This window comes from Trichosurus vulpecula, chromosome 1 (assembly GCF_011100635.1).
Source record: "Trichosurus vulpecula isolate mTriVul1 chromosome 1, mTriVul1.pri, whole genome shotgun sequence".
NCBI classification, from domain to species: Eukaryota; Metazoa; Chordata; class Mammalia; order Diprotodontia; family Phalangeridae; genus Trichosurus; species Trichosurus vulpecula.
In genome coordinates, this window is record NC_050573.1 from 40,543,292 (window position 1) to 40,568,493 (window position 25,202).

At 40.7% G+C, this 25,202-nt stretch overlaps 1 protein-coding gene across 1 annotated transcript; it reads left to right on the top strand.

Annotated features, from left to right (window-relative positions):
- The first annotated feature begins 696 nt into the window (after positions 1–696).
- Positions 697–23,705, top strand: TMEM132B (transmembrane protein 132B). Its single transcript, XM_036749705.1, has 4 exons — positions 697–887; positions 15,463–15,736; positions 18,826–19,017; positions 21,451–23,705. Exons 1-4 carry the CDS (start codon positions 724–726, stop codon positions 22,606–22,608), a joined length of 1,788 nt encoding a protein of 595 aa, XP_036605600.1. The 5' UTR covers positions 697–723; the 3' UTR covers positions 22,609–23,705.
- The last annotated feature ends 1,497 nt before the right edge of the window (positions 23,706–25,202 follow it).

Consider the following 25,202-nt stretch of genomic DNA (forward strand, 5'->3'; position numbering starts at 1 on the left):
ACACTGCCTCCTGGAGCTGAAGCTGGTGGCCCTAATAGAAGAGTTACTTCTTTGCTTGTGTACTCTCAGATTATAGTTTAAATGTCTGAAAATAATTATGCCCAGGCTTGGTATTTATCTCCTTAGTACTTTACTTCCAAAGATCCTAATTTATCACAAACCTCCACAGTTCCTGGGTCTGTCCCCCTATTTCCACTCCCTCCCGATCCTGTTTATGGCTGAGAACAAAGTAATTTGTTTGGAACATATGGCCATCTTTTATGCATTTTTTTAAAAAAAATTGTTGCAGGCATAGAAATTGACATACCTGAAGTTTGATTCATGTGAGGTTGAATACATCTGACATTTGGGTGGTAGAGGAGAGTTGGGGAGGGGGGAGGAGAGAGGTGGTGGAAACCCAGAAGTGGTTATGTAAGTCTGTTCAATTATTTTTTGTAGTTTTCCTCATCTGGATTGAGCAACGCAGAATGCTTTCCCTTGGGTCCATTTATCACTGTTTGCTACTAATTAGAACACACAAATTACTGTGTGCACAGTTCATATTATTAGTGTTGTCTTGGAGGCTAATAAATGAGGGTTGGCTCTCCAGCATGAACCTGAGCATCTACCTGCCTCCCCCATCCCTGCGCTGCTCTGCCCTGCCACCCATAATGCATCTCGAGATTTCTCTCACCTCTACAGGTCTCTGATAGCTGTGACTCCATCTTTGTGAATGGGAAGGAGATGAAGAGTAAAGTGGACACCATTGTGAACTTCACGTACCAGCATTTCACCACTCAGCTCGAAGTGACCGTCTGGGTCCCAAGGCTGCCTTTGCAGATTGAGATCTCAGACACAGAGCTGAGCCAGATCAAGGGATGGAGAATCCCCGTTGCTCCCAACAAAAGGTAGGAGAGGAGGAATTGGGGTGACCGAGAAGAGCTGTTGGAGGGGAGGGTTGCCATGAAACCTAAGGTGGTACCATGGACAGAGCACTGGTCCTGGAGCCTGGAAGTCCACAGAACACTTGCAAGCTGTGTGATCCTAGGCAGTCACTTCACTTCTGTCTGCCTCAGTTTTTTCATCTGTAAAATGGAGGCCATAATAACACTTACCTCCAAGGGTTGTTGTGAGAGTAAAATGGAGATATTTAAAAAGGGCCTCACAAATCTTAGAGTGCTAAATACAGGGTAGTTTATTATTGTTACTTCTGTTACCTCGTTCTGAGTATAAAGCCCTTTAGATGCAGGTCTATGTGAAAAGAACACTTAGCCTAGGGGAGAAGAAACCTAAACCCACCCAACATATAGTTTTGTGACCTTGAGTAGCTCCCTACCTCAATTTCTCTATTCGTGTAAAGTGGACGGATGCCTTCCCTCCCACATGTGAGAAAATATCATATGGTCATAGACTTAGCATTGGAAAATACTTGGAGGTCCATCTAGTTCAACTTCTCCACTCTACAGAGGAGAAATCTGGGGCTCATAGATTAGATGTGTTGCCCAGCCATGACAATCAATGTTCGTTTGTGCTTTGAACAGAAGAGTGTTACACAAACATTGGCTTGTCAGTAATGGTATTCAATGGACAGATGCCTTAGCTTGTGCATTCAGTTCTGCAAATATTTATTAAATACTTACATTGGGTAAGATCTTATGAAAAACTTAAAAAAATCTATCCTCAAGGTGCTTCCATTCACCTGCAAAGGACATAACATTTACACAGAGAAGTATAATGTGTTGTAGGGCATGGAGGGGACAGGGGACAAAGGAGAGATCACTATTAAATGCTCTGGGAAAATTTGGAAGGGGGCAAACACCTTCAGCTTGGGGTCAGGGAAGGCTTTATGAAGAAGTGCCACCTGAGCTTGGTCTTGAAGGAATAGGAGAATTCTTAAAGTCAAAGAGGAAGGGGTCCACTCCAGGCATGAATAATGAATGACCTTCATGAAGGTTTAGAGATGGGACAAGTAATGGTCTAGGAACGTGTTGATCATGAAGAGGAACAATAGGAAACAAGACTTGGAAATGGAAGCTAGAAACAGATTGTACAAGTCCTTAAACAGCAGCTTTGTATTTTGTCCTATCAACAGTAGGAAGTCATTGATGTTTGTTGAGCAGGGAAGTAACATGAACACACCTGATGAGAATAGAGAGATTTTTCTTATACTTTCATGTATCTGAGATCTCATTGCTATGAATACTCACTATGATCATTCACATCCCAACCCATCTACTGTTTTAAAAGCTTACTTAGTATTCTGTGAATTTCTCTTGTCTAGCCAAAGTATCACCCTTTATTCTTATAGCAATAAGTAGGGCTATGCTGGTAAATGTTTAACAACCAGCTCTCCAGGAAAACAAAGTGCCCATAACATACTTTTAAATTTAGTCTTCATTATTAAACATTTTCTCCACCACTTTCTCAAATCTAAGCAGCTGATAAAATAATAAATTGAGTCCTGATTTGTATCGTTCGCTGATTTCTGACGTGTAAATTCTCATGCTGAAAATTTAACAATCGACTCTTGTGAATCAGCACACCCATGGTTTGAGAAGAGCTAAGGGGTGGACACAATAATGGAGCCACAGCCAAGTGTTTCATCTGAGCTGAGTAAGGAACGATTAATACGTTAATGAACTAGAATTTGTTAAATAGTCACTGTGTGCCTAGCACTGTGTGAGGCACTGGGGATATAAGTACAATGATAAAACTGTCCTTCTTTCAAGGACTTTACATTTGAGCAAGTTATAGTCCTTCTACCATGGTTTCAAAAAAAAGAAAATGAAAGGGCACAGGCAAATTAATTTAGTACAGAATAGGAAAGGGCAGGTAGGTGATGCAATAGATAGAGCTCCAGGCCTAGAGTCAGGAAGTCCTGAGTTCAAATCCGGCCCCAGTCACTTACTAGCTGGGTGACCCTGGGCAAGTCATTTAATTCTGTTTGCCTCAGTTTCCTCATCTGTAAAATGAGCCAGAAGTGGCAAACCAGTCCAGTATCTTTGCCAAGAAAAGCCCAAACGGGGTCACAAGGAGTTAAACGTGACTGAAAGACGACGGAACAACAGTAACAACGACACAGAGTTGGAGGATTAGTCAGTCGATAAACATTCATTAAGTGGCAGCCGATAGAAGTACAGAATGGAATTAGCAGGTACAGTGACCAAGGTGTGATTGGAACATTCTGGAAACAAGTAACAGATTAATGAACAGGATATGGTTTCAGTAAACTGAGCAGGAGCAAGAATGCCTCAGGAGAGGGAATTCTCATAGGCCTTCAAGCTAGCAATGTCTAACCTCCCCATAGCCCTGTGGAGAAATGTCAAGGGTGCCTTCCTCCAGCTCTCTTGGCTTTGCATTGGAGAACGTGGGCTGACCCTTGGGTGGTAGCCTTTTCTCTCGTTACATGGCTGACCCATCTTTTTTTACATTTTCTGCCCCTTTGTATTTCTGATGACATCCTTCATTCTCCCACATACTTCATCAGCGGTCCTATGGTGTAATCTGTCCCTGCCCATCCTAGGCCCTGGGAAAATCCATAGCAGTCCTTTTTTTTCCTGCAGGGTCTAGTAGATTAAAGCCGAGAGAAAATCTGAATGGCTGAACAGAAACACAAAGCCGTGCCCCTCCAGCAGCAGTAGGAAGAACATGCCAGCATGTGTGACTTGTAAACAATTTCAGAAGCTGAGGGGGGTGGGGTGTTGAAGAACGAAGGAGGAACAAAGATAAGATAAAACATAAATTAGGGGATGATATATTCTCCCTGCTAAACAAACCTTGAATTATTCAGCATTCTGAGATCTCAGAGTGGTATATTAATAACACACCTAAGGGAATCTTCTCATCTGGGGTGGGGAGGAGACATTTCCTCCTGGAAGGGGAAAGTTTTGAAGATTACATTAGATTAACACAACCCAGGAATCTTGACATTCACACTAGAAAGCGTGGGAAAGTGCTCCTTCCTATTGGAATACATGCCGCTTCCCGGCCCTGTTCAGGCAGAGGGAATCTGCAAATCTGGTGGTACTTAGAGGCGTGAGTTTTCCAAGAAGGGGTAAGCCTGTCATAAAGAGCTAATGTTTTCTATTCACTGTGTGTAATTGTATTCATTGCAATTCAACTCAACATTCATGTTGCTGAGTAAGGACTGGTTGGTATCATGGAAAGGGAACAGACTTTGGAAACACAGGATGAGGGTTCAAATCCTACCTCTGACACTTATTCTCCGCCTGTTCTTGGGCAGACACAACTTTTCTGGGTCTCAGTTTTCTCATCTGAGAAAGGAGAGAGATTGACTTGAATGGCCTCTGAGAGTCCATCTAGTTCTAAAGCTAAGACAAGTGATCTACATGGTGAGGTCATTGGATCAGATGCCCATCGAATTCATTTTCAGCTTAAGATCTATCATTGTGGCCATGGTGCAAGTTGCTAGTGAAATAAAGATAAAAACACAACAGACTGTATTCTCAGGGACCTTCTATTCTACTGGAATCAAAGCAGTTATCCAGGTAAATCGATATAAAAGAAAAACATTCTCGAGGAGAGAGGAGCATTTACAACAGGATGGGAGGGCAGCGATCAGAAGTAGTTACGTAGAAGAATTTGCCTTTGAACTGAACGTAGAATGAAGTCCAGGATTCCAGGAGGAAGAGGTGAGGAGGGAGAGCCTTACACACATGGGGAACAGCCTGTGCAAATGCATGGAGGTGAGAGATGTAATGTCAAGGATGGGAAACATGAAATAGGCCATTTTGGTAGGAACGTACGGTAAATGAGGGGGAGCAGTGAAATCAGGCAGACAAAAGTCATAGCATCTCTAGATTCTCAAGACAGATTTATGTCAGAGTAGACAAAAACCATATAAATGTATAGATAGCTTCCATCTGGGATTGTTCTCCAGTTTTTCTGCGTATATAACTTGTATGTACATAGCTGTTTGCACGTTGACTCTCTCATTCGAGGTAGGGCGGGATTGTTTTTGTCTTTTTTTAAAAAATCCTTATTGCTTAGCTCAGTGCTTGGCACATGGTAGGAACTTAATAAATGTTTCTTGGAGAAGTGGGATTTTAGTTGGGACTTGAAGGAAGCCAGTAAGGAAAGATGATGAGGAAGAACATTCCAGGGACAGAACAGCTAGAGAAAATGCCCAGTGTTGGGACATGGAGTGTCCCATTTAAGGAACAGCCAAGAGTCACAAAGTCTATGGAGGAGGGGAAGAGGGTATAAGCAGATTGGAAAGGGAAAGATAGGAGGGGGCCCAGTTCTGCAGAGTTTTTAAAGCTACATAGAAGATTTTACAATTGATCCTGGATGTGACCAGGAGCCACTGGAGTTTATTGAGTAGCAAGTTTCCTTTAGGCTGCTTTCTGAGACTATAACTTACTGATCTGCATTGGTAGAGGAACTTTTCTTACCTGGCAGTTCCCTGTTGTAAGGGACTCATAGGGCCAATTGTCACTATCATATTGAATGGGAGGGAGGGGAAGGGCATGATGAAACTTTCTGAAAATTGAAATCAGGACAGGGACCAGAAAAGTTGTCCTACTGAGTGCTTGGAACACTTAGAGCAAGGCTCTGAAGGAATAGAAGAAGGTGAGTAATCTTGGTGGGTAAAGGGTTAAGGAAAGGGCAAAGCCTACTAGGTTGTTGTCCGTCTAGGAGTACAAGGTTGGGAATGATGCTAGAGAGACCAGCTGGGCATCTCATGGACAGCCTGGTTCCTACAGAGGGAGAGAAAAGTAAGTAGGGCAAAGGGGAAGAAAAGAAGCATTTTTTAAGTACCTACTATGTACCAGGCACTGTGCTAAGCACTTTACAAATATTATTTCATTTGATCTCACAATAACCTGGGAGATCGGTGCTATTATCCCCATTTTACAGTTGAGGAAATTGAGGCAGACAGAGGTTAATTGACTTAGTATCATAGGATCATAGTTTTGGAACTGGGAGGGACCTTAAAGGTTATCTAGGTCAACCCTTGCATTTTATAAATAATAAAATAGAGTTTTGCCCAGATCTACATAGATCATGACACAGCCAAATCCAATATTCTTCTTTTAATATTTTTTCCCAGATACATGTAAAAACAGTTTTTACATTTTTTTATTTTTATTTTTTCATGTTTTGAGTTCCAAATTCTCTCCCCCATCACTAAGAATATTCTTTCTACTATACAATACTACCTGAGGGGGGTATCATTCCCACTCTACAGATGAGAAACAGAGACTCCAAGTTGTTGGAAGCACATGGCGGCACAATCAGAATTTCCTTACTCCTGGAAAAGACAAAAGGTGTGTTTTAGTAACCTTTAGGGGACAGAGATTTACAAGGATTCAATTTATGAGGAGATAGGATTCTGAGAATCTCTGAGCAAAGGGCCTCTGGAGGTGAGCAAAGAAAAGGAAGTGTTATTTCACATTAAGGAAAACTTGTATTCCACCAAAAGCATGCTCATTGCCTCAAGGAAGGATTTTTAGGCCCACTCCAAAGGCCTTAATAAGATGTTAAGGGTCCAAGGGGACCATGTAATTTAATGGAGTTTGAATGATTTGTGGAAGCTGGGGAAATGTGGAGCCGAACCACTGTGTCTTACTAACCGAGTAAGAACTGTGGCTCTGAAGAGGAAATGAATGTCATTTATATCAACCTTGACTTAAAAAGGGCCACCTCAAGTTGGCCTCAATTACAGCGATCAGGTGCTTGCTAAAAATGGATGCTCTTTTCCTCTCCCTCCCCTGATCATTGGGATGAGGAAATCGAGAGAGAACCTCGTTGCTTTGGCCAGACATTCAGTTCTGTTCGGGAAATGTTTTAGTGCCTTTCATGGGCTGGACAAGCTGTGCTAGGTGCTGAAGGTGCAAAGAAAGAAGTGAAACAGGTCTTGCCCTCAAGTGACTTCCTTTCTGCTTGGGAAAACAACATTGATTTCAATTCAGCAAGCAGGCATATTTGAGTGCCTGCTATGTGTTAGATATGGTGGCAAGCGTTGGGGACCCAAAGACAAAACCATCACCTCAGATGCTTACTAGTCATGTGACCCAGACAAGTCACTTAAACTCTATTTGCCTGTGAAATGGAGATCATACTAGTGCCTACCTCTCAGGATTGTTGTGAGGATCCAATGAGAAGATTTGTAAATCTCTAAACACATGCTTTATAAGCGTTTATTCCCTTTCCCTTGTGTTCCTGACCTCAAAAAGCTTATATCTGCTGGGGCAGGGAGTGTGCACCCATATATGCATGTAAGTAATTGTTAAGAATATATTTCAAAGGAATATACCAAGCACATAGCAAAGTACTTTTGAGAATGCTGCTAACTGAAATGTTGGGAAAAAACTAATATAAAAGGTGGCATCTGATCTAAGCTGCTGCGTGATACAGTGGCTAGAGCTCTGGCCCTGGAGTCAGGAGGACCTGAGTACAAATATGACTACAAACATTTACTAGCTGAGTGACCTTGGGCAAATGACTTAACCCCATTTGCCTCAGTTTCCTTACCTGTAAAATGAGCTGGAGAAGGAAATAGCAAATCGCTCCAGTATCTCTGCCAAGAAAACCCAAATCGAGTCACAAAGGAGTTGGACATGACTGAAATGATTCAACATCACCTAATCTATGCTTTAAGTGAAATTAGGAAGTTTCAGAGGGGAAAATGAGGAAGGAAGATATTCAGACTTGCAATGCTATTTATCTTTCCATGCTTAGAAGGAGATTAGAGCTGGAGTTTGAGTAGTTAGCTTAAGTAACTTGTCCAGAGCCACATGGCTAGGAGTAGGCACCTGAGACAGGATCTGAACCCATGTCTTGCTGGTTCTGAATCCAGCACTTTATCCACTGTGCCAAATTACCCAGGGGAATAGTGGGATGAGCTGGGGGAATGACGAGTAATTCATATTGATTGAATCACAGAACAGGGATGGGGGCAAGACACATTAGAAATAGGCATGGGTTGGAAGTCAGAGGTCCTGAGGTCAGTCCTTTCTCTAATATTCTCTGGATAACTTTAGGGAAAGTGCTTCTCTTCTGTAAAATGAGATGGCTTTAATGGTCCCTTCCAGTTCTAGACATGTCATCCATCCTACATAGGAAGGAGACTAATGTGAAAAATGGCTACAAAGTCTAGAACCAGATTATGGAAGGTTTTGACTGCTTAGAGGATCCTCTCTCTCTTTCTCATCCTCTCTATCTCATCCTCTTTATCCAATCAGCTTCCAAGGCCTGTAGATTTTGCATTTGCAGTATGTCTTGTCTGTGTCCCCTTCTCTCCTCTGACATGGCCCCGACTTGGTGCAGGGCCTCATTGCTTCATACTTGGACTATGAAGATAGCTGCTGGAGGGTCTGCCTGCCTCTAGTCTCTCCTCACCCAAGTCCAGCCTCTACTTAGAAGTCAAATTGATCTTCCTAAAATATAAGTTTGACCATGTCACCCTCCTATCATAAAACACCAGTGGCTGGCTCCTTATGACCTCAGATCAAATATGGAGTCTTCTGCTTAGCTTTTAATGCCTTTCATAAACTGTCCCACCTCACCTTTCCAGTCTTCTTAACCCTTACTCTCCACCCTAGTCAATCCAGTGACACTGGCCTGCTTTCTATTCTTGTATGAGACAGGTCATTTTCCACCTGGATGTATTTTCTCTGGCTGTCCCCCATACCTGGAATTCTCTCGCTCCTCTGCTCTGCCTTCTGGTTTCCTTGGCTTCCATCAGGGCTAAGGTAAAAAAAAAATCCACCTTCTACAAGAAGCCTTTACTGATTCCCCCTTAATACTAGTGCCTTCCCTCCATGGCTTATTTCTAATTAATCCTGTCTACAATTTGTTTGTACATTTTCCTTTGCATTTTGCCTCCCTTTTGGATTGGGGGCTGCTTTGAGGGCAGCGAATGTCTTTTGCTTTTCTTTATTTTTCCAGTCCTTAGCACAGTGCCTGGCATATAGTAAGTAGGTACTTAATAAATGTTTGTTTATTTGACTTAAGAGTTTCTTTTGGCATTTTTATCCTTCCTTTGATCTAATCATTTCCTTTTTAAATACTTTTTATACTTCTATGCTTGGCACATTCTCACAGTAGAAGGGGAGTTTCTTAAGGATAGTTCCTAGTTTTTGTCTCTATCTCTCTAGAGACTGGAGCCATGCCTTGGGTATGGTTCTGAGACTTCTCCAGTGTGGGGAACCCCCAGTCTGGAACTCTGGGATGGTGGCACTGTGTTTAGAGAGAAGGAAATGTATTTGAGAGATGGGGCAGCAGATGTCTGGCCATTGTAGGTTAACATTGTCACAGGGGATAGAATTAACCAGATAGTGTCCAAACATGGCCCTGGTAGAAGGAAGGGATTAATAACGACAGTCCACAGAGTTTTTGGTTGGTTTGAGCTGGAAGAAGGTGTCCTCAGAATGAGAAATACCTGAAATTTGGAAAGATCATTTTTTGATCCAAGATATAGCTGGAAGGATTAATGAAGGTATAAGGAGAGAGGGGATTGATTGCTTCCTTATAGAAATAATGAATTCCTTTTTGCCATTTCCAAAGGTGTTGTAGACAATTTTTTTCTTTTCTCAGAAGAGATAAGAAATTTATAAAACATCTTCTCTGCCTCATCTCAAACTCCTGTTGAAACCAAGAAAACCCAATTTTCACTCTCTCTATGCTATTGCCCACCTAGGAATAGCAAAATAATATGATTTTAGATTTGGAAGTGTCCTAAGAGGCTGGATAGTGCAACCCATACATTAAATATGAAATCCCAGATAATATAACAGACAAGTTGTCATCTAACCTTTATTAAAACCCTCCAGTACATGGGGAACCTACTTCTTCCCAAGGCAGCCCATTACACTTGTGGGCACCTTGAATGCCCAGGTACTTGTTCTTTCCATCAAGCTTAAATCTGTGATTCTGTCCCTTCCTCCCTTTGCTTCCTGTTTTGCCCACTGAGGTCAAACAGAACAATTCTAATTGCTATCCTATCTGACAGCTGTTCGGATAAATGAAGACCACCGTCATCTCCTCCCTGGAGCCTTCTCTGCTCTAAGCTAAACCTCCCTGGTTCCTTTAACTCATCTGAATACAGTATAGACTCAAAGCCATCCACAATTCTGATTGCTTTCCCTTTTAAGCTTCCTACTGTTTCTATGGAAATAAATACACTAGTCTATATGAAGTCTGACTAGGGCAAAGTGAAGTGATGTTATCACTTAATTCTGGAAGCCATGGCCTTCTTAACTAAGGCCATGGCCACTTGAGAATTTATGGCTGACATATCCACTGGGGACTCATATTGAGATTGTAGGCTACCTAAAATCCTTGGATCTTTTTTTAAAGCTCTTGAGGTATTTTTCATCAACACCTCCCCACCCTTTATATATACTCCTGAAATCATTTTCTTTAGCCCAAGTGTAACATATTTATATTTATCTTAATTACACCTTATTTATTTAAACCCAGTTTTCTAGTCAATGGAGGTATCCATTTGTTCATATATAGTGTATTAGCTGTTAGCTTGTGAATGAATGAATGAACCATTTATGAAGTTCTTATGTACAAAACACTGTGCTGAACACTGAGTACAAATAGAAATGTAAGACCATCCCGGCTCTCAACAGTTTATATCCTTATTGGGAGGACATCTTCAACTCACAAGGAAACATGCCATGGGGTACGAGGCAAAGCAGATGATCATGCCTCTTCTTCAGCAATTTCCATTGCTGATATCCTATCAGTTTGTGAGGTGGAACCTATTTAACAAGGCCTAGAACTTTGGCCTGAAGACCTTTCTCTTCTCGTTCTACAGTAACTATGGTGGTAGTACCCATAGGAAGAGTTAAGTCATCCACAGATGGTGCAAGTATACCCTGTAGGTATTTTTCTAAGTCACTGATAAAAAAGCCAAACATCAAAGGACCAAGCAGAGATCCCTGGGGCACTCTGCTATAGACCTCTTGCCAAGGTGACAAGACACCCTTAATGTATCCTTACCTATTTCAGAATCTATCTAATGAAATTGTTGTCTAAGCTAGATACCTCCATCTTTCTTTTTTCCCCTATGACAGTAGTATGAGATACCACATCAAAGGTATTGCTAAAATCTTTGTTAACCGCATTTATATGTGGCTCCCTACTTCCTAATTCCTGGAACTCTCTTCCTTTTCACCTTTACTTCTTCTATTCAGGTCCCAGCTAACATCTCACCTTATACAAGAAGCCTTTCTTGGTTCCTTTGATGTTAGTGCCTTCTCTCTGAGACTACTCCCATTTTATCCCTATTAGACCATGGACTTCTTAGCTTTCTTTTGCCTTTCTTTGTATCCCCAACATTTAGCACATTGCCTTGTACATCATAAGGATAAAAATATAGTAAACCAAACCCAATCATAGAATGTTCAACTTGGGAAGGGATGACAGAGATCATATGGTTTAAACTTCCTTACTTTGCACATGGGGAAGCCAATCCCCAAGGAAGTCACCCAAGGTCACACATATCTAGTTAGCAACAGACCTGGGATGAGAGAGAAATAATTAAACAACAAGGTATCTAAAAAGAGCTGGTGGTCATAGTGGATTGCAAGCTTCATAGAGGAATCCACAGTGAGCTGTGGTGGTCAAGGAAATTAATTCAATCTCAAAGGAAAGTAGAAATATCTGTATCCTAAATAGAGAGTCAATTGTCCTGCTGGACTCTGCTGTGGTCAGATTGCATGTGGAGATTTGTGTTCAGTTCTGGTTGCCCCATTGGAAGAAGGACATTAATAAGCCGCAGTATTCAGGGGAAGTTGGACAGCATAGTTGAGTTCAGGTCATATGAGGAGGATTAGTGGAGGGAGTTGAGGATAGTTAACTTGACTCAATAGGCAAGCCTGAAGAAAAGACATAGTGGGAGACACAAGTGCCTTCAATCCTGTGAAAGAGGAATTAGATTTATTCTTCTTGACTTGAGGTGTTAGAACAAGGAGCCATGGGTACTCCACATACTCTGTGATCAGGTGACATTGGCTTCCATGCTGTTCCTCACACAAGATACTCTATCTCCCAACTCCATGGATTTTCACTGGTTGTCCTCCATCTGTGAAACTCTTTTCCTCCTCATCTCTACCTCTTGGGTTGTCTGGCTTCCTTTAAATCTCAGCTAAAATTCTACCTTCAAGAAGAAACCTTTCCTAACTCCTCTTACTTCTAGAGCCTTCCTTCTATTGACCACCCCCCCCCCATTTATCCTGTATTTAGTTCATGCATGCAAGTTGTTTGCATGCTGTCTCCCATGTTAGAATTGAACTCCTTAAAGTCAGGAACTGTCTTTTGACTTTCTTTGTATTCTTAGGCCTTAGCACAGTGCCTGGCATGTAGTAGGTGCTTAAAATTGCTTTTGGACTTCATTTGAAAAGAAAGAAATTCAGTCGATATGAGGGAAACATTTCTTAACGGTGAGAGTGGGGCAGAAGGGGAATGGGCCACTTTGAGAGGTGAAGACCACCTTCCCCTATTACCTCCCATGGAGGTCTTCAAGTAGAGACTGGAGGATGACCATTTGGCAGGTAGGTTGTGATAGGGATTCTTGTTCAGGTACAGGGTAGTCTGCATGACTTCTGAGATTCTTTGAGTAGGACCTCAGAGGTCATACAAATGTCCGAGGTCCCCAGATCCCTAATCCTTCTGAGATGAAGAGGAGAGAGGGGAAGCAAAGCAGAATGGATGGTATATGGGCTCTGTGGGCCCAATCCAATCTATTCATGCTTTCTTTCAAATGCATGTCAGCTGTGTGATTTATAATAATGATTGGTTGGAGGAAAATGATCACTCTTGGATCCATGGTAAATTACATAACAGTGCATCAGCTTACATAATGGAGCTTGCTTAATGCTTTGATGGTGTATGGATCTAAGAAATGCCTTTCCCAGCTTCTTCGTTGCTAACTTTGTCATAAAACAATTTAAAGTGATGCCATTCACTTTCATAATGATTCTCCCATAACTAGTATTTCAAAGAGTGTATAAAAGAGATGAACATTATAAACGCTTCAAAAAAAAAGAAAGAAAAAAGAAAATCTCATTCGAACACCATCAAAACCAAGTGATTCTCTGCCCCTTCCCCACCTTGACTCTAGAAATGCTTATGATCTCAAGAAATGAAGCATTTGGAGTCCATGAATTCCCTAGCATGGGGGCCTAATGAGGGAAACCAGGACCACCTGGTGTTTAAAACCTGATTTCCAGGAAAAAATAAAAGCCAAATAAGTGGACATTGGAGATCATCCTGCAATATAAATAGAAAATGAATTAGAAGATGGGAAGAAAGTGTTTGGGACAAATGATATCTTCACTCCACTGATGGGAATAGTATTATTTTCAAAGGCCTTGCCCCCTGCCAAAGGCTGATTCTGCTCCTATTATGATTCTCTGACCACAGTTTAGGAATAAGAAGGGACAAGAAGAGAATAAAGACAACAGCTCATTAGAAGTCTGCCCCTTTGGAACTGGGCAATGGCTAGCCCTGGTGGCAGGGGGAGGGGAGGGGTTGCTCTGCATAAGCATGATTCTGGTGTTATATTCAGGAAAATCAGGGACAGGGCTGGCCATCATGGGATTACTGGAAATAGGTACAGGGTGCCAGAGATAGTGTTAATGTCTTTAGCTATTTCTGGGTCCCTGGATGGCAGGGAAGTCCATAATTCTGTGCCATCTGATCTTTCCTTCTGCCCACTGTAGTGTCTTTTGAGTTGGATCCAATATTAATGATGGGAAGCATAGATTCTAGGATAAATTATTTTCATTTGAAAATGAGCTTAATGGTCACCTAGGTTAAATTCCCTCATTTAACAATGGAGAAACTGAGGATGAGAGGGCAAGTGACCTTCTTGATCTCATAGAGAGGACAGAATGAAGATTCCCACTCAGATCCTCTGGATTCCAATCTAGTACTGTATTCATTTCACCTGAAGTATTTTTTAATTTTATATTTTTTTAGCTTTCACAGAAGTTTTCTTTTCTCCTCCAAGGGGGCAAGGGTGGATTCTAAGGAACTACCTAACATAGTATCCTCTGTGTGTGCGTGTGCATGTGTGTATCTTTTGGCCTAGAATCGATTTATGATTTTCTTGGTAGAGGGGAATCAATGGGAAATCTATTTCTCAGCACATATGTGTCAGAGGCATAACCTGAACAGGGCTTCCTGAATCTAAATCTAAGGCTGGCTATCTTTCCATCGTAACACTCTACTACCTGTCTTATATATATATATATATATATATATATATATATATTTATATATAGTAGACACTTAATAAAATTTCTCAATGATGATGATTTGAATTGAATTGACATGAAGGGAGGACATAGTTGATAGTTTGCTTGCACAGATGATATTAATCTCGCTAAGTCTTTCTTCTCACTTTATACATATTGGATAAAAATCTGTCTCCTGAATATTGCAAAATGTGATCTTACAGGGAAAACCCAATTTGATCTCCAAATAAGTATGAGTGACAGACTGGATTTGTTCAATTTCAGCTTCTGATATTTGCTATCTATATGCCACCGGACAAGTCACTTGATGACTCTGAGAATCACTTTCCTCCTCTGGAAAATGGGAATAATTATAACAACTACAGGGCTGCAGGGCTGCAGGGAGGATCAAATGAGACAGTAGCTGTAAAGTACCTTGGACCCTTTAAAATGTTATGTAAATATAATCAATTTATTATTATAATTATTGCTATTGTTAATGACGGAACTGTAGCTGGCATCCTCATTAATGAACTTTCCAAATACTCTCATGATGGCCATATGTGATTCAGAATAATTAAAAAATAAAATTCTTATAGAAAAAAGAATATCAACAAAGAACTAGGTTAATAATAGGAGCTTACAAATAATTTAGCTAATTAATGAACATGGTTTTTCAGTGAGAGTCCTTACAAGACTAGAAACTATATTTTCTTTAAAAAAATAAAATTATTAACATATCTATTTTGACATGACACTATGTAATGAACACCCAGACTCTACGAGAAGATCTTTTCTGAAAACAGTTTATCCATTGTTTACAGAAAAAGAAGGAGGCATTCTTTCACTTTAACATCTTAGTACCAACATTGTCTATGGTAATTGACTACAGATCTTTTGCCTCTCAATGTTAATTTTGTTTATATCATTTTATCATTGTGGTTGTTGTATATATTGTCCTACCTGCCTCCACTTTCCTTTCTCTGTATCAGTTCATACAACTCTTCTAGGTTTCTTTGAATTCTTTACATTCTTCATTCTACTACATTTATATAACCACAGTTTGCTAAGCCATCTCCTAATGGTCAGTGAAATATTTTCTTTCTAGCTTTTTATTAATATATATAATTTTTGTTATTGAGTATTTCTGTGTCTAGGGGGTCCTTTTATGGTGCCAATAACTTAAGCTCACTTTCTACTATTACTCCTATAGGGTCATGCTCATATGGCTGCTTAACTCACGTTTTCCCATGATGCTAATTTTCAGGCCTACTCGAGACAGTGATGATGATGAGGATGATGAAAAGAAAGGAAGAGGCTGCACCCTTCAGTACCAGCATGCCATGGTGCGTGTGCTGACGCAGTTTGTGGCCGAGTCATTGGATTTAGGAGGCCAGCTGACCTATATGTTGGGCTCTGATTGGCAGTTTGACATCACCGATCTAGTGGCAGATTTCATGAAGGTGGAAGAACCAAGAATTGCCACGTTACAAGATGGCAGGACACTGGTTGGTCGTGAGCAGGGAATAACAACAGTGCAGGTATAAGAAACAATAAATGTATGCACGTATATAGCCAAAGAATGTTGAGTTAAATAATCCAAATTCATGAATTTAAATGGTTTGAAATTCCTAGAAATTCACTGTTACTTAAGAAGCATGAAACAAGTTTCAAAGCAGCAGTGGAAAGAAAAGAAAATTAACTCTTGAAACTCTTGTCCATGAAATGAGCACTAAAATGAACAATGAATGGAATCTTGCACCAACCCACCTCCCCTTAATAATAGCTATTTATATTATTATATATTATAATAATATATTTATTATATGTAATAATATATAATATATTATTTATATAAGTCTTACTATGCGCCAGGAATTGTGCTAAGTGCTTTTTAATTATTATCTCATTTAATCCTCACAACAACTTTGGGGGGTAGGTGTTATTCTTACCTCCATTTTATAGATGGGGAAACTGAGGCAAAAAGCATTAAGTGACTTGCCCAGGGTCACCCAGCTAGTAAGTGTCTGAGGCCAGATTTGAACTCAGGTCTTCCTGACACTCTATCCATTGAGCCACCTAGCACATAGTGGGTGCTTAATAAATGTTTATCAACTGACTGCTTCTGTTGAATAGCTCCAGCTATGGGCATATCCACCCACCATTCACCACATTCCTATGCTACCCTTTCCTTGTTTATTATTATTGAAAGAAAATCATGAACTTCATGAAGATGGCTATACTTTTTCAAAACTCAGGTACAACTCTGCCAGCTACGTGTGAGTGTGAACTGTGCAAGATATCTTTAAATCAATAAGGAAAAACCCCATTCATTTGAGTTAAAACAATTTTTTTTATATCCCGTATAGTGAGTGAGAATGTCATCTGGGTAATTATGAAAGGGCCTGAACTTTAAAAATGACTCCCATCGTCACTTAAGCCACTCTTTAAGTTTCACTGAAAGCTGTGCCATCAGAATTGCTTGATCTGGTCTAGTGGTTTCCTCCTTGGTTTGTCCATGTTCCCCCACTGCATTCTGGAACATCTCCATTTGTCCAGATCCATATCTGGCCACTGGATGCACATGGCTCTGAAGGAGAAAGTGAGGCTTGTGACTTTGCACAGCTCTCCTTCACTTAAATCCAATTCACTTGCATGTCATAGTCCTCTTTGAGAATGAAGGACAAAGGACAAACAGCAGCATATATAGTGGTCAGCTAGAGGATCACTGAGATAGAAGAACTTCTTTAGAGCACAGAACATGAGAATCCAGAATTTCCAAGTTGGAAGGGCCTCAGAGACTGTCTTGTCCAACCTGTATTTGAAAGATCTTCAAATCTAAATTGCTGCTACGTTGAGCCAAAGCAGAGTAAGTTTAAATGCCTTTCAGACACTTTAAGGTAGCTATCATGGCACCCTCCAAATCTTTTCTAAGTTAAATATCCTCAGTTTCTTCATTTGATCCTCATATGTCATAATCTCAAGGACTTTCACCTTTCTCTGAACACCATTAGGTTTACCCTAACAATCTTCTATCTGCATGGTGTTCTAAGACATAGATACAATTAATTTTGTTGCCATTAACAACTTCCTACTTTCCTGGAACTTTGACTAGCAATTTACTTATGATTATGCCACTGGGTGAGCAAAGGGGAGATTTAAATTAGGAAAAGAAGGCCCCATTACAAGATCAGTATTATGACTGGTAGAGTTAAGGATAGGGACTAGAACTGTGATTCGACTGGTATGAGAAACTCTCAAGTGAGGAAACTCTGCCAACCTAGGGCAATACCTTCTTTAGAATGCATTGCCTCAAAGCAAGGGTTTTCACCTTTTGTATCCATGGAAACTTTTGGCAGTCTGGGGAAGCCTATGAGATCCTTCCCAGAATCATGGTCTAATTAACTGAAAAAAAATGATAAATTTCAGTTAGAGTTTAGCAAAAATAAAGATGCAATTATTGGTCCACGTTCTTGGACCCTCAGAAGTATATTAATGTACCCTAGGTTAGGAATTCCTGCTCTAGAGAATTACCTAGAATGCTGAGAGAGGTTAAATGCTCTAGCCTATGATCATACAAATAGTTTGCCTCAGAGTTGAGACTTGAACCCAGGTCTTCCTGGCTTTGAAGGTGGCTCTTTATCCATTGTATCACACTGCCTCTCTATTATTTTCATCATCATCCTTACTATTCATTACATATTATTAGCATCATCACCATTATTATTACTACTTAGAGAGATACATCTCTAAGGCTAGAGGTCCTTAAAAAAGTGGTGGACTACATTGGGAGAGGGAATTTCTTCATCTGAGAGTTCTCTTAGCAGAGAAATCACAAGTCCAGTCCTGATTCTTATGCTATTAATACTAATACTGTTATTATTATTTATAAGATATAGATACTTGTCATCCAATTAAATCCAACTGTTATTATAGAAGAGAGCTGTGTGCTGGCTGTTGCAGAGATCAAAGGAAGGAAATGGGTTGCACTGATATCTTTAGGATGCTGTCGTCTTCTATTGGCGAAAGTAATTGAACAATTAAGAAATGCTTTTACAGATCATTTTGGCAAGTGCGTTCATTTAGCTGCAAATTGGGAGAACATTTTGGTGGAAACATCAATTATGGGGTTTAAAATGATTGTGACAAAGTTATGATTGAAAAGAAAACATCGGTGATTATCGAGGTCTATTTTCCTGTCTTTGAGAGGCAGCATTGGCGCAGCAGATAAAAGGGTAAGCCTTGGAGTTGACAGGAACCAGATTCGAGTCCCGTTTCAGACACATACTAGTTGTGTGACCTTGGGGAAGATATTTAACCTTTCAGTGCCCACAGATCACTCTCTAAAATTATAGATTACAGAACGAGTTCCTGATCTGGGTGATGGAAGTTTCCATTCCTAAACTTCTTGGGCCAATGAAATTAACAGTCCAGAACCACCCCCTCCCCAACAAAACAAAACACAACTCTATAGGTTTTGCTTTTTTTTTTTAACTATCTGCATGGAGAAGAACTCAACTCCACAATCGTTTATAAAGTCCCTAGCATGTGCCAGGATCTGTCCTTGGTGCCAAAGAAGCAAAAACAAAGACAAAAGAAAAAATATATGTTTTGATGCTTATTTTTTCAGGTCCTCTCACCTCTCTCTGATTCCATCTTGGCTGAGAAGACAGTCATAGTACTGGATGACCGGGTCACCATCACAGACCTAGGAGTACAGCTCGTGGCAGGCTTATCTCTTTCCTTGCAGCCCAACAAAGGAAACAAAAGAGCTATTGTTTCAACAGCATCTGCTCATGATATTCTTCATGCCCCACAACAGGTAGGATTTCCTTCCCCAGGAAATTCAAGATGGAAGTATGGAAAATCAAGAAACCTCATTTGAGATCTCTCAGCAGTAGCTCTGTGCCTGTGGGAGAGGAGGCTGTGTCCTAGTGGAAAGAGCACTGGAGAACCTATGTCACATCAGAGGATATAAGTTCAAATCCTGGCTCTGTCACTGCCTCCTAGTATGATCTTGGGAATGTCACTTTGCTGCGTTTGGTCTCAGTTTCTTTGTCTACGAAATGAGCACATTAGACTAGTTGGCTTCTGAGGCCTTTCCAGCTCTAAATCTGTGATCTTGAAATCCCAAATCACTTTAATCACTCTAGGTTTCAGTTTTTTCCTCTGCAAAATGAGAAGACTAGTTGGCCTCTGAAGACCTTTCCAGTTCTCAATCTATGATCTATAATCCTAAATCCCTTTAATCCTTCTGGGCCTCAGTTCCTTTATCTGCAAAATAAGGTAGTTGGACTCACCGGACTCCATGGTCACTTCCAGCTTTGATTCTTTGGGACTAGTTCCAGAATCAGAAATGACCTCAGAGAGGCCAAACACTCCAACCCATACTTAGCCATGAATCCCTTCTACAACTCCCCTGATGAGGACTCATTGAGCCTTTGAGGGAAGGGGACCCTGTCCTCGCAAGGCATTCAGCCCCTTCCACTTTGGGAGAGCATGGCTCCTGCTGTCTAAGATGAACTTCCTTCTGTAAATTTATACACTTACCGCTTGTCCAAATGCTATCAGCCTGGCTACCTGTTTATCTTCTCCATTGGAAGTTTCCTGCTACAAGATGACAGAAAGATTATATTTCTCTATTTTTGCCAAAGCAGTGGGCTTTTTTTTCTTTTGGTTTTTTATTCTTTCAGATTTCCTTTCAGGTCCTTTTGCAAGCATGGCTCATGTGTGCCAATTTGCTGTTGGTTTACACTATAATTATCTCAGGTCTAAAACACTCCTCTCATTTTCAGACTTTAAAACAGAAATACTTTGAAAAGGGAACTGTGAAAGAATCTTGGCTTTCAAGTGCCTTAAACTCATAATGCATCCTTTTCTAAGTACCTCAAGTGAGCACCTACATTCCTTTTCCAACGCTGACTTCCTAATAAAGTCTGTTTAAAGTGGTATTTTCTGGAGGCGTGGGCTGATTAGTTGCACCTGGAAATGATTCTGATGCTTTGCCTGATATTTCAAAATGGGCTTTGCAAAGGTCAGAGCCAAATTCATTTGTGTGTCATGCTATAAATTAATACAGTTAAAAAAAGTATCCATTAAACAAAATCACTGGGTCTTTACGCCATTGAAGATATGCTTTTATTACTAACGTTAGTTCAATAAAATGTGAAAAAGCCACTAACAACCCAACAACCTCTAAAACTCACCCCAAATAAAACAAATGCATATTGTACTTATTTTTCTAATCTTGTAAATTAAAAAAAAATATCAAATGCTTCATCAGCAATCATTAATTCTTGGATCACGTTCAGTGATGGCTTGGTGATACCCTCCGATTTTTATGATTCCAAGGATTTGGCAGTTAATGTCACTTCATTAAATGAAATAATGTTGTCCACTCAGCCAAGTCTTCAATCCAAGTGGTCCATTAATGAATCAATTGAGTGATCAAGAAGCATTTAATAAGTGTGTCCTGTGTGCCATCTTACATGTTAGGTAATAGGGGTAGAAAGACGGAAATCAATCCATCAATTAATATGCATCTATTAGGCATCTTTTATGTGCTAGGTATCCCACAAAAGAGTGGGGATATACATACAATGAAGGACAAAACAGGCCCTGACCCTGAAAAGTTTACATAATATCATGGGAGACAATATATCCATACATAAGTATAAATAGCATAAATACAGGATAATTTGAGGGAGGGTGTAAACATTTCTGTGCAAACATGTTAGAGGCAATATAATATAAAGGAAAGAGGGCCAACCTTTGGGTTAGGAATTCAATTTTCCAATATTTTATTAAGTGTTTACCATGTACCAGGAACTGTGCTGTCTTCTAGGAATAGAAAGACAAAGGTGACAACAGTTCCTGCCTTCAGGGAGCTTATATTCTAGTAGGTTCCAGTCTTGCCTCTGGTATCTATTAGCTGTGTGATCTTGGGCTTTCTACTTAACTGCTAAGTGCCCCTCTGAGACTATAAGTTGCAGACAATTTTCAATCTTACATTGCTACAGAGGCTTCTTACACTTGGAATCCCCTATGTCCGGGGTTGGAGAAACTGTGGCCTTGAGGTCACACATCACCCTCTAGGTCCTCAAATGCAGCCCTTTGATTGAATCCAAACTTCATGGGAAGCTGCTCTATGTGAATGAAATCATAGGTTGAGTCCAAAATAAATAAGTGCATGAATATATGGGTAATTTCCTCTTAGTCTGATTGTAATGCCATGTTCTCTTTTCATTTTCCTTAGGAAGCAATAGTCAGTTCTTGGCTTTTGTTCAGCGATGGCTCGGTGACTCCTTTAGATATTTACGATCCTAAGGATTTCGCTGTTGCTGTCACGTCACTGGATGAGATGGTGGTGTCTGCCCAGCCAAGCCTTCAGTCCAAGTGGCCCATTGTGGTTGCTGAGGGGGAAGGGCAAGGGCCTTTGATCAAGTTAGAAATGATGATCAGCGAACCTTGTCAGAAGACCAAGAGAAAGAGTGTCCTTGCAGTTGGGAAAGGGAGCGTCAGGGTAAAATTTGGGCAGAAAATGGATGACAACCAAGGAAGCACCAATGATATTGAAGGTGTCAATCGTGAATATAGAGAGCACTTCGGTAATTCCATAGAGAGGGAAGGAGACCAGGAGAGGGCCATACAGGAATGGTCCAAACATGGCACTTCCATTGGTCAGGAAGAAAGTGGCAATAAATCCACCACTCCACAGTCATCTCTGGAGGGAAAGGGGAACAAGTTCCTTGAGAAGGGCCAACTCCAGAATAATGCAGATGCCTTCACAAGTTTCCCTACCCAAGTGGAGTTACCAGAGCCAAATAATCCGAATGATCTTTCACTGACCTCTAGGGGGTTAACAGACTTAGAGATTGGCATGTACGCCCTCCTCTGTGTCTTCTGCCTGGCCATTTTAGTCTTCTTGATCAACTGTGTGGCATTTGCTTGGAAGTACAGACACAAAAGATTTTCAGTGAGTGAGCAAGGAAATATCCCCCACTCTCATGACTGGGTTTGGCTCGGGAACGAAGTGGAGCTCTTGGAAAACCCTGTGGACATCTCCCTTCCATCGGAGGAGTGCACCACCATGCTCGACCGTGGGATGCAGTTCGAGGAGAGCAATTTCCTTCTAAATGGCAGCTCTCAGACGGCATTGCACAGCCAACTCCTTAGGCCTTCTGATTATGTTTATGAAAAAGAATTAAAAAGTGAACCTCTAAATCCTGGCCCAAAAAGGAAACGAGTCAAGTTCACTTCATATACCACAATTCTCCCAGAGGATGGAGGCCCCTATACCAACTCTATCCTCTTTGACAGTGACGATAACATCAAGTGGGTTTGCCCAGATATGAGTCTTGGGGACTCGCAAGAGTTTAGAGACTATATGGAAAGACTGCAAGACCAGATGTAAACTACTTTATTATGTTTGTATTCACCTTTATGCCTTCTGTTTTGGAATGGTGGAGGAGGAAGTCCTGTCAGCAATAGGGGAGGATGAAGCTGAGCTCAAGACATGGAGGTCTGGATGGACCACTTCACATGTGGGTAGCAGAGCTATGATGGTTTCATTTGAAGCCAGGGCGTGCCCCTCTCAAAAACCATGTGGCAGATACTGGAAGGGTTTGGGGGGAAGGGGTCTAAGACAGCCATTTTTTGATACTGCCTGGTACTAGCACAGTGCTAATACAAATAAACTCCGACCCCTCGGGATACAGTGTGAGATTCATGGCATCTCATGATGGACAGTCGTTTGGAATTAGAGAGGACCTGGGGGTTGATTTTTTTTCTATTCCTAGTCCTTTGTAAAGCACAGTGGACATTTCCTTGCCCTTGGCCTGAGAATAGACATCTTTGAAAGATAATTGAATGTAGCCATTTCATTTTATTTGTGATGAGCCGTGCTCATGGTTTTTTATATACATTTATACCAACCCCCTAGTTCACGTGGCCTCTGGGTTTCTTTTAGACAATGGAAGAGAAGAAATCTCAAACTTTCCTTTTTGGGGATTCTTTTGATTTGTATAAAAATTTAGTTCCTCATCTTTGCCATGATGTTTATGATGTGTCCACTTGGATGCTGATTTTCTCCACGTTGGCATCTTTTAGCTTTTAGGGACAGTCCCTAAGAATCACATCTTCATCTTCTCTTTTTCTTCTTCCTCTCTGGAATCCCTGGTAGCAGGCTGAGAGGTGGGGAGGATGTCCTTTGGTACCTTTCTACCTACAGCTTGAAAAGTTTGGAGGGGAGGGGATATTAATGGGGCATTAGTCAGTTATTTTTGTCCCAGGCAATTGGAAATTAATGGGAAACTAGGAGGCCCTATTTCATAGAGGGAAAAAAATGTCTCAATTAAAACAGCTGTATTTATATAAGCACGCTGTGGTCAACACATTTTATTATCCAAATGGAGATCTAAAATTAGAACTGATATTTGCAGAAAGAAAATTGCCTAGGAAATAGTGGAAGATTAAACTCTCTGTGTTTCTCCTCCCCACCCCAGACAATAATTATTATTATTAATAAAAATGGTATTCCAATTTAGCAATATGTAGAAATCCATCTATACAGTGACTTGGAAAAATATCCATTATCATAATTCTGGAAGAGACAAAACCTTTGTAGGATGTGCACTGAGGGAGAAAAGGAATGGGTATTGTCCAAAAAAGTCATCAGAAAGAAATGACTGTTCCCCAGTTGATGGAACATTTTTTATGAAAAAACTAACAAACAAACAAACAAACACAAAGGCTGGGAAAAGAAAGAGGAGATAATGGGCCATCTCTACATCTTTTAAACAGAAAAGAAATATCATTGGAAGAACAGAATGGTTGATCTTCAGTGAAATGGAAATTTAGTCTACAGCAGGGAAAATATGTCATTTTTTTATTTCTGCTGGCACAAGGCAGCATTGGGCTAGAGTGACCTCTCTTGGGGGGCTTTCTTGAGCTACTGGTATTTACCAGTAACATAAGGTGAGCAGCTGGACAAGTCATCTGGTCCACTTGCCTCTTTCTTGGTAGGTTGATGGCTGATTGAGTTATCTGAGACATAGGATTAGCAGTCTTATTTTTATAGATTTCCAGGGGCCAAGACTCCACAAATTTCCCCTAAAATATCTTCCAAGGTTTAATCATGTCTGCTGTCAAGAAGGTCTTCCTTAATTTTGTGCTTCCAGGATTATGGGATTTAGTTATACAATGCACTAGGTACCCGGTAGAATGTACAGGAGCCTACTGGGAGAGAAACTTCAGATGAGTCATGCCTGAAGCCAGCTTTCTGTGGCTGTTGCATTTGGGGTCAAGATCAGATTATTGTTAAAATCTAAAAGTCCCTTCTTTTTGACCAAAGGATTAAGCATGGTGACCCTGAGAAGTGTTTGCTATAAAAAGAATTCTCAATGAGAAAGAAATAAACCAGGTATGGAGAGGAGGAGTGGGGCGGGAGACTCGAGTTAGGTAAGGGATGCTTGTGGAGTTATTTGAACTAAAAACCAAGGTGTTTCCTGAGGAGATGATCCCTGTCCAATCAAGCAAATCGGTTGCAGCAGACAGACATCGTGGTAGACTGGAAAGAATGCTGTATCGGGAGTCAGGAGGATCTGGCTTCAAATCCTAGCCTTGCTATTTACTGTCTCTGTGAACTGGGGCAAGTAATTTACCTGCTTTTGCCCTCAACTTCTTCATCTGTACAACAAAGGGAATTGATAAATTGATCTCTAAATTTCCTCCCAGTTTTAATTCTATTTATTGAGCCTAGGAGATTTTTAGACTATTTTAAAATGGATTCTTCAAATGAGACCAGAAGAAGTTTTCATTTCTTCTGCTTTGAGTCTCTTTGTTTGGCCTAAGGGCATAAAGAAGGTAAATTAATAAAACAGAGGGGACTAAACTAAGTCAGGAGTGGGCCATGCCTCCCCCTTCCTGCTAGTAACAGCAGGATTTGGAAAAATAATTATAAAATAAATTCAATTGAAAGGGAGCTCACTTTTGCACTGAGAACTGTAG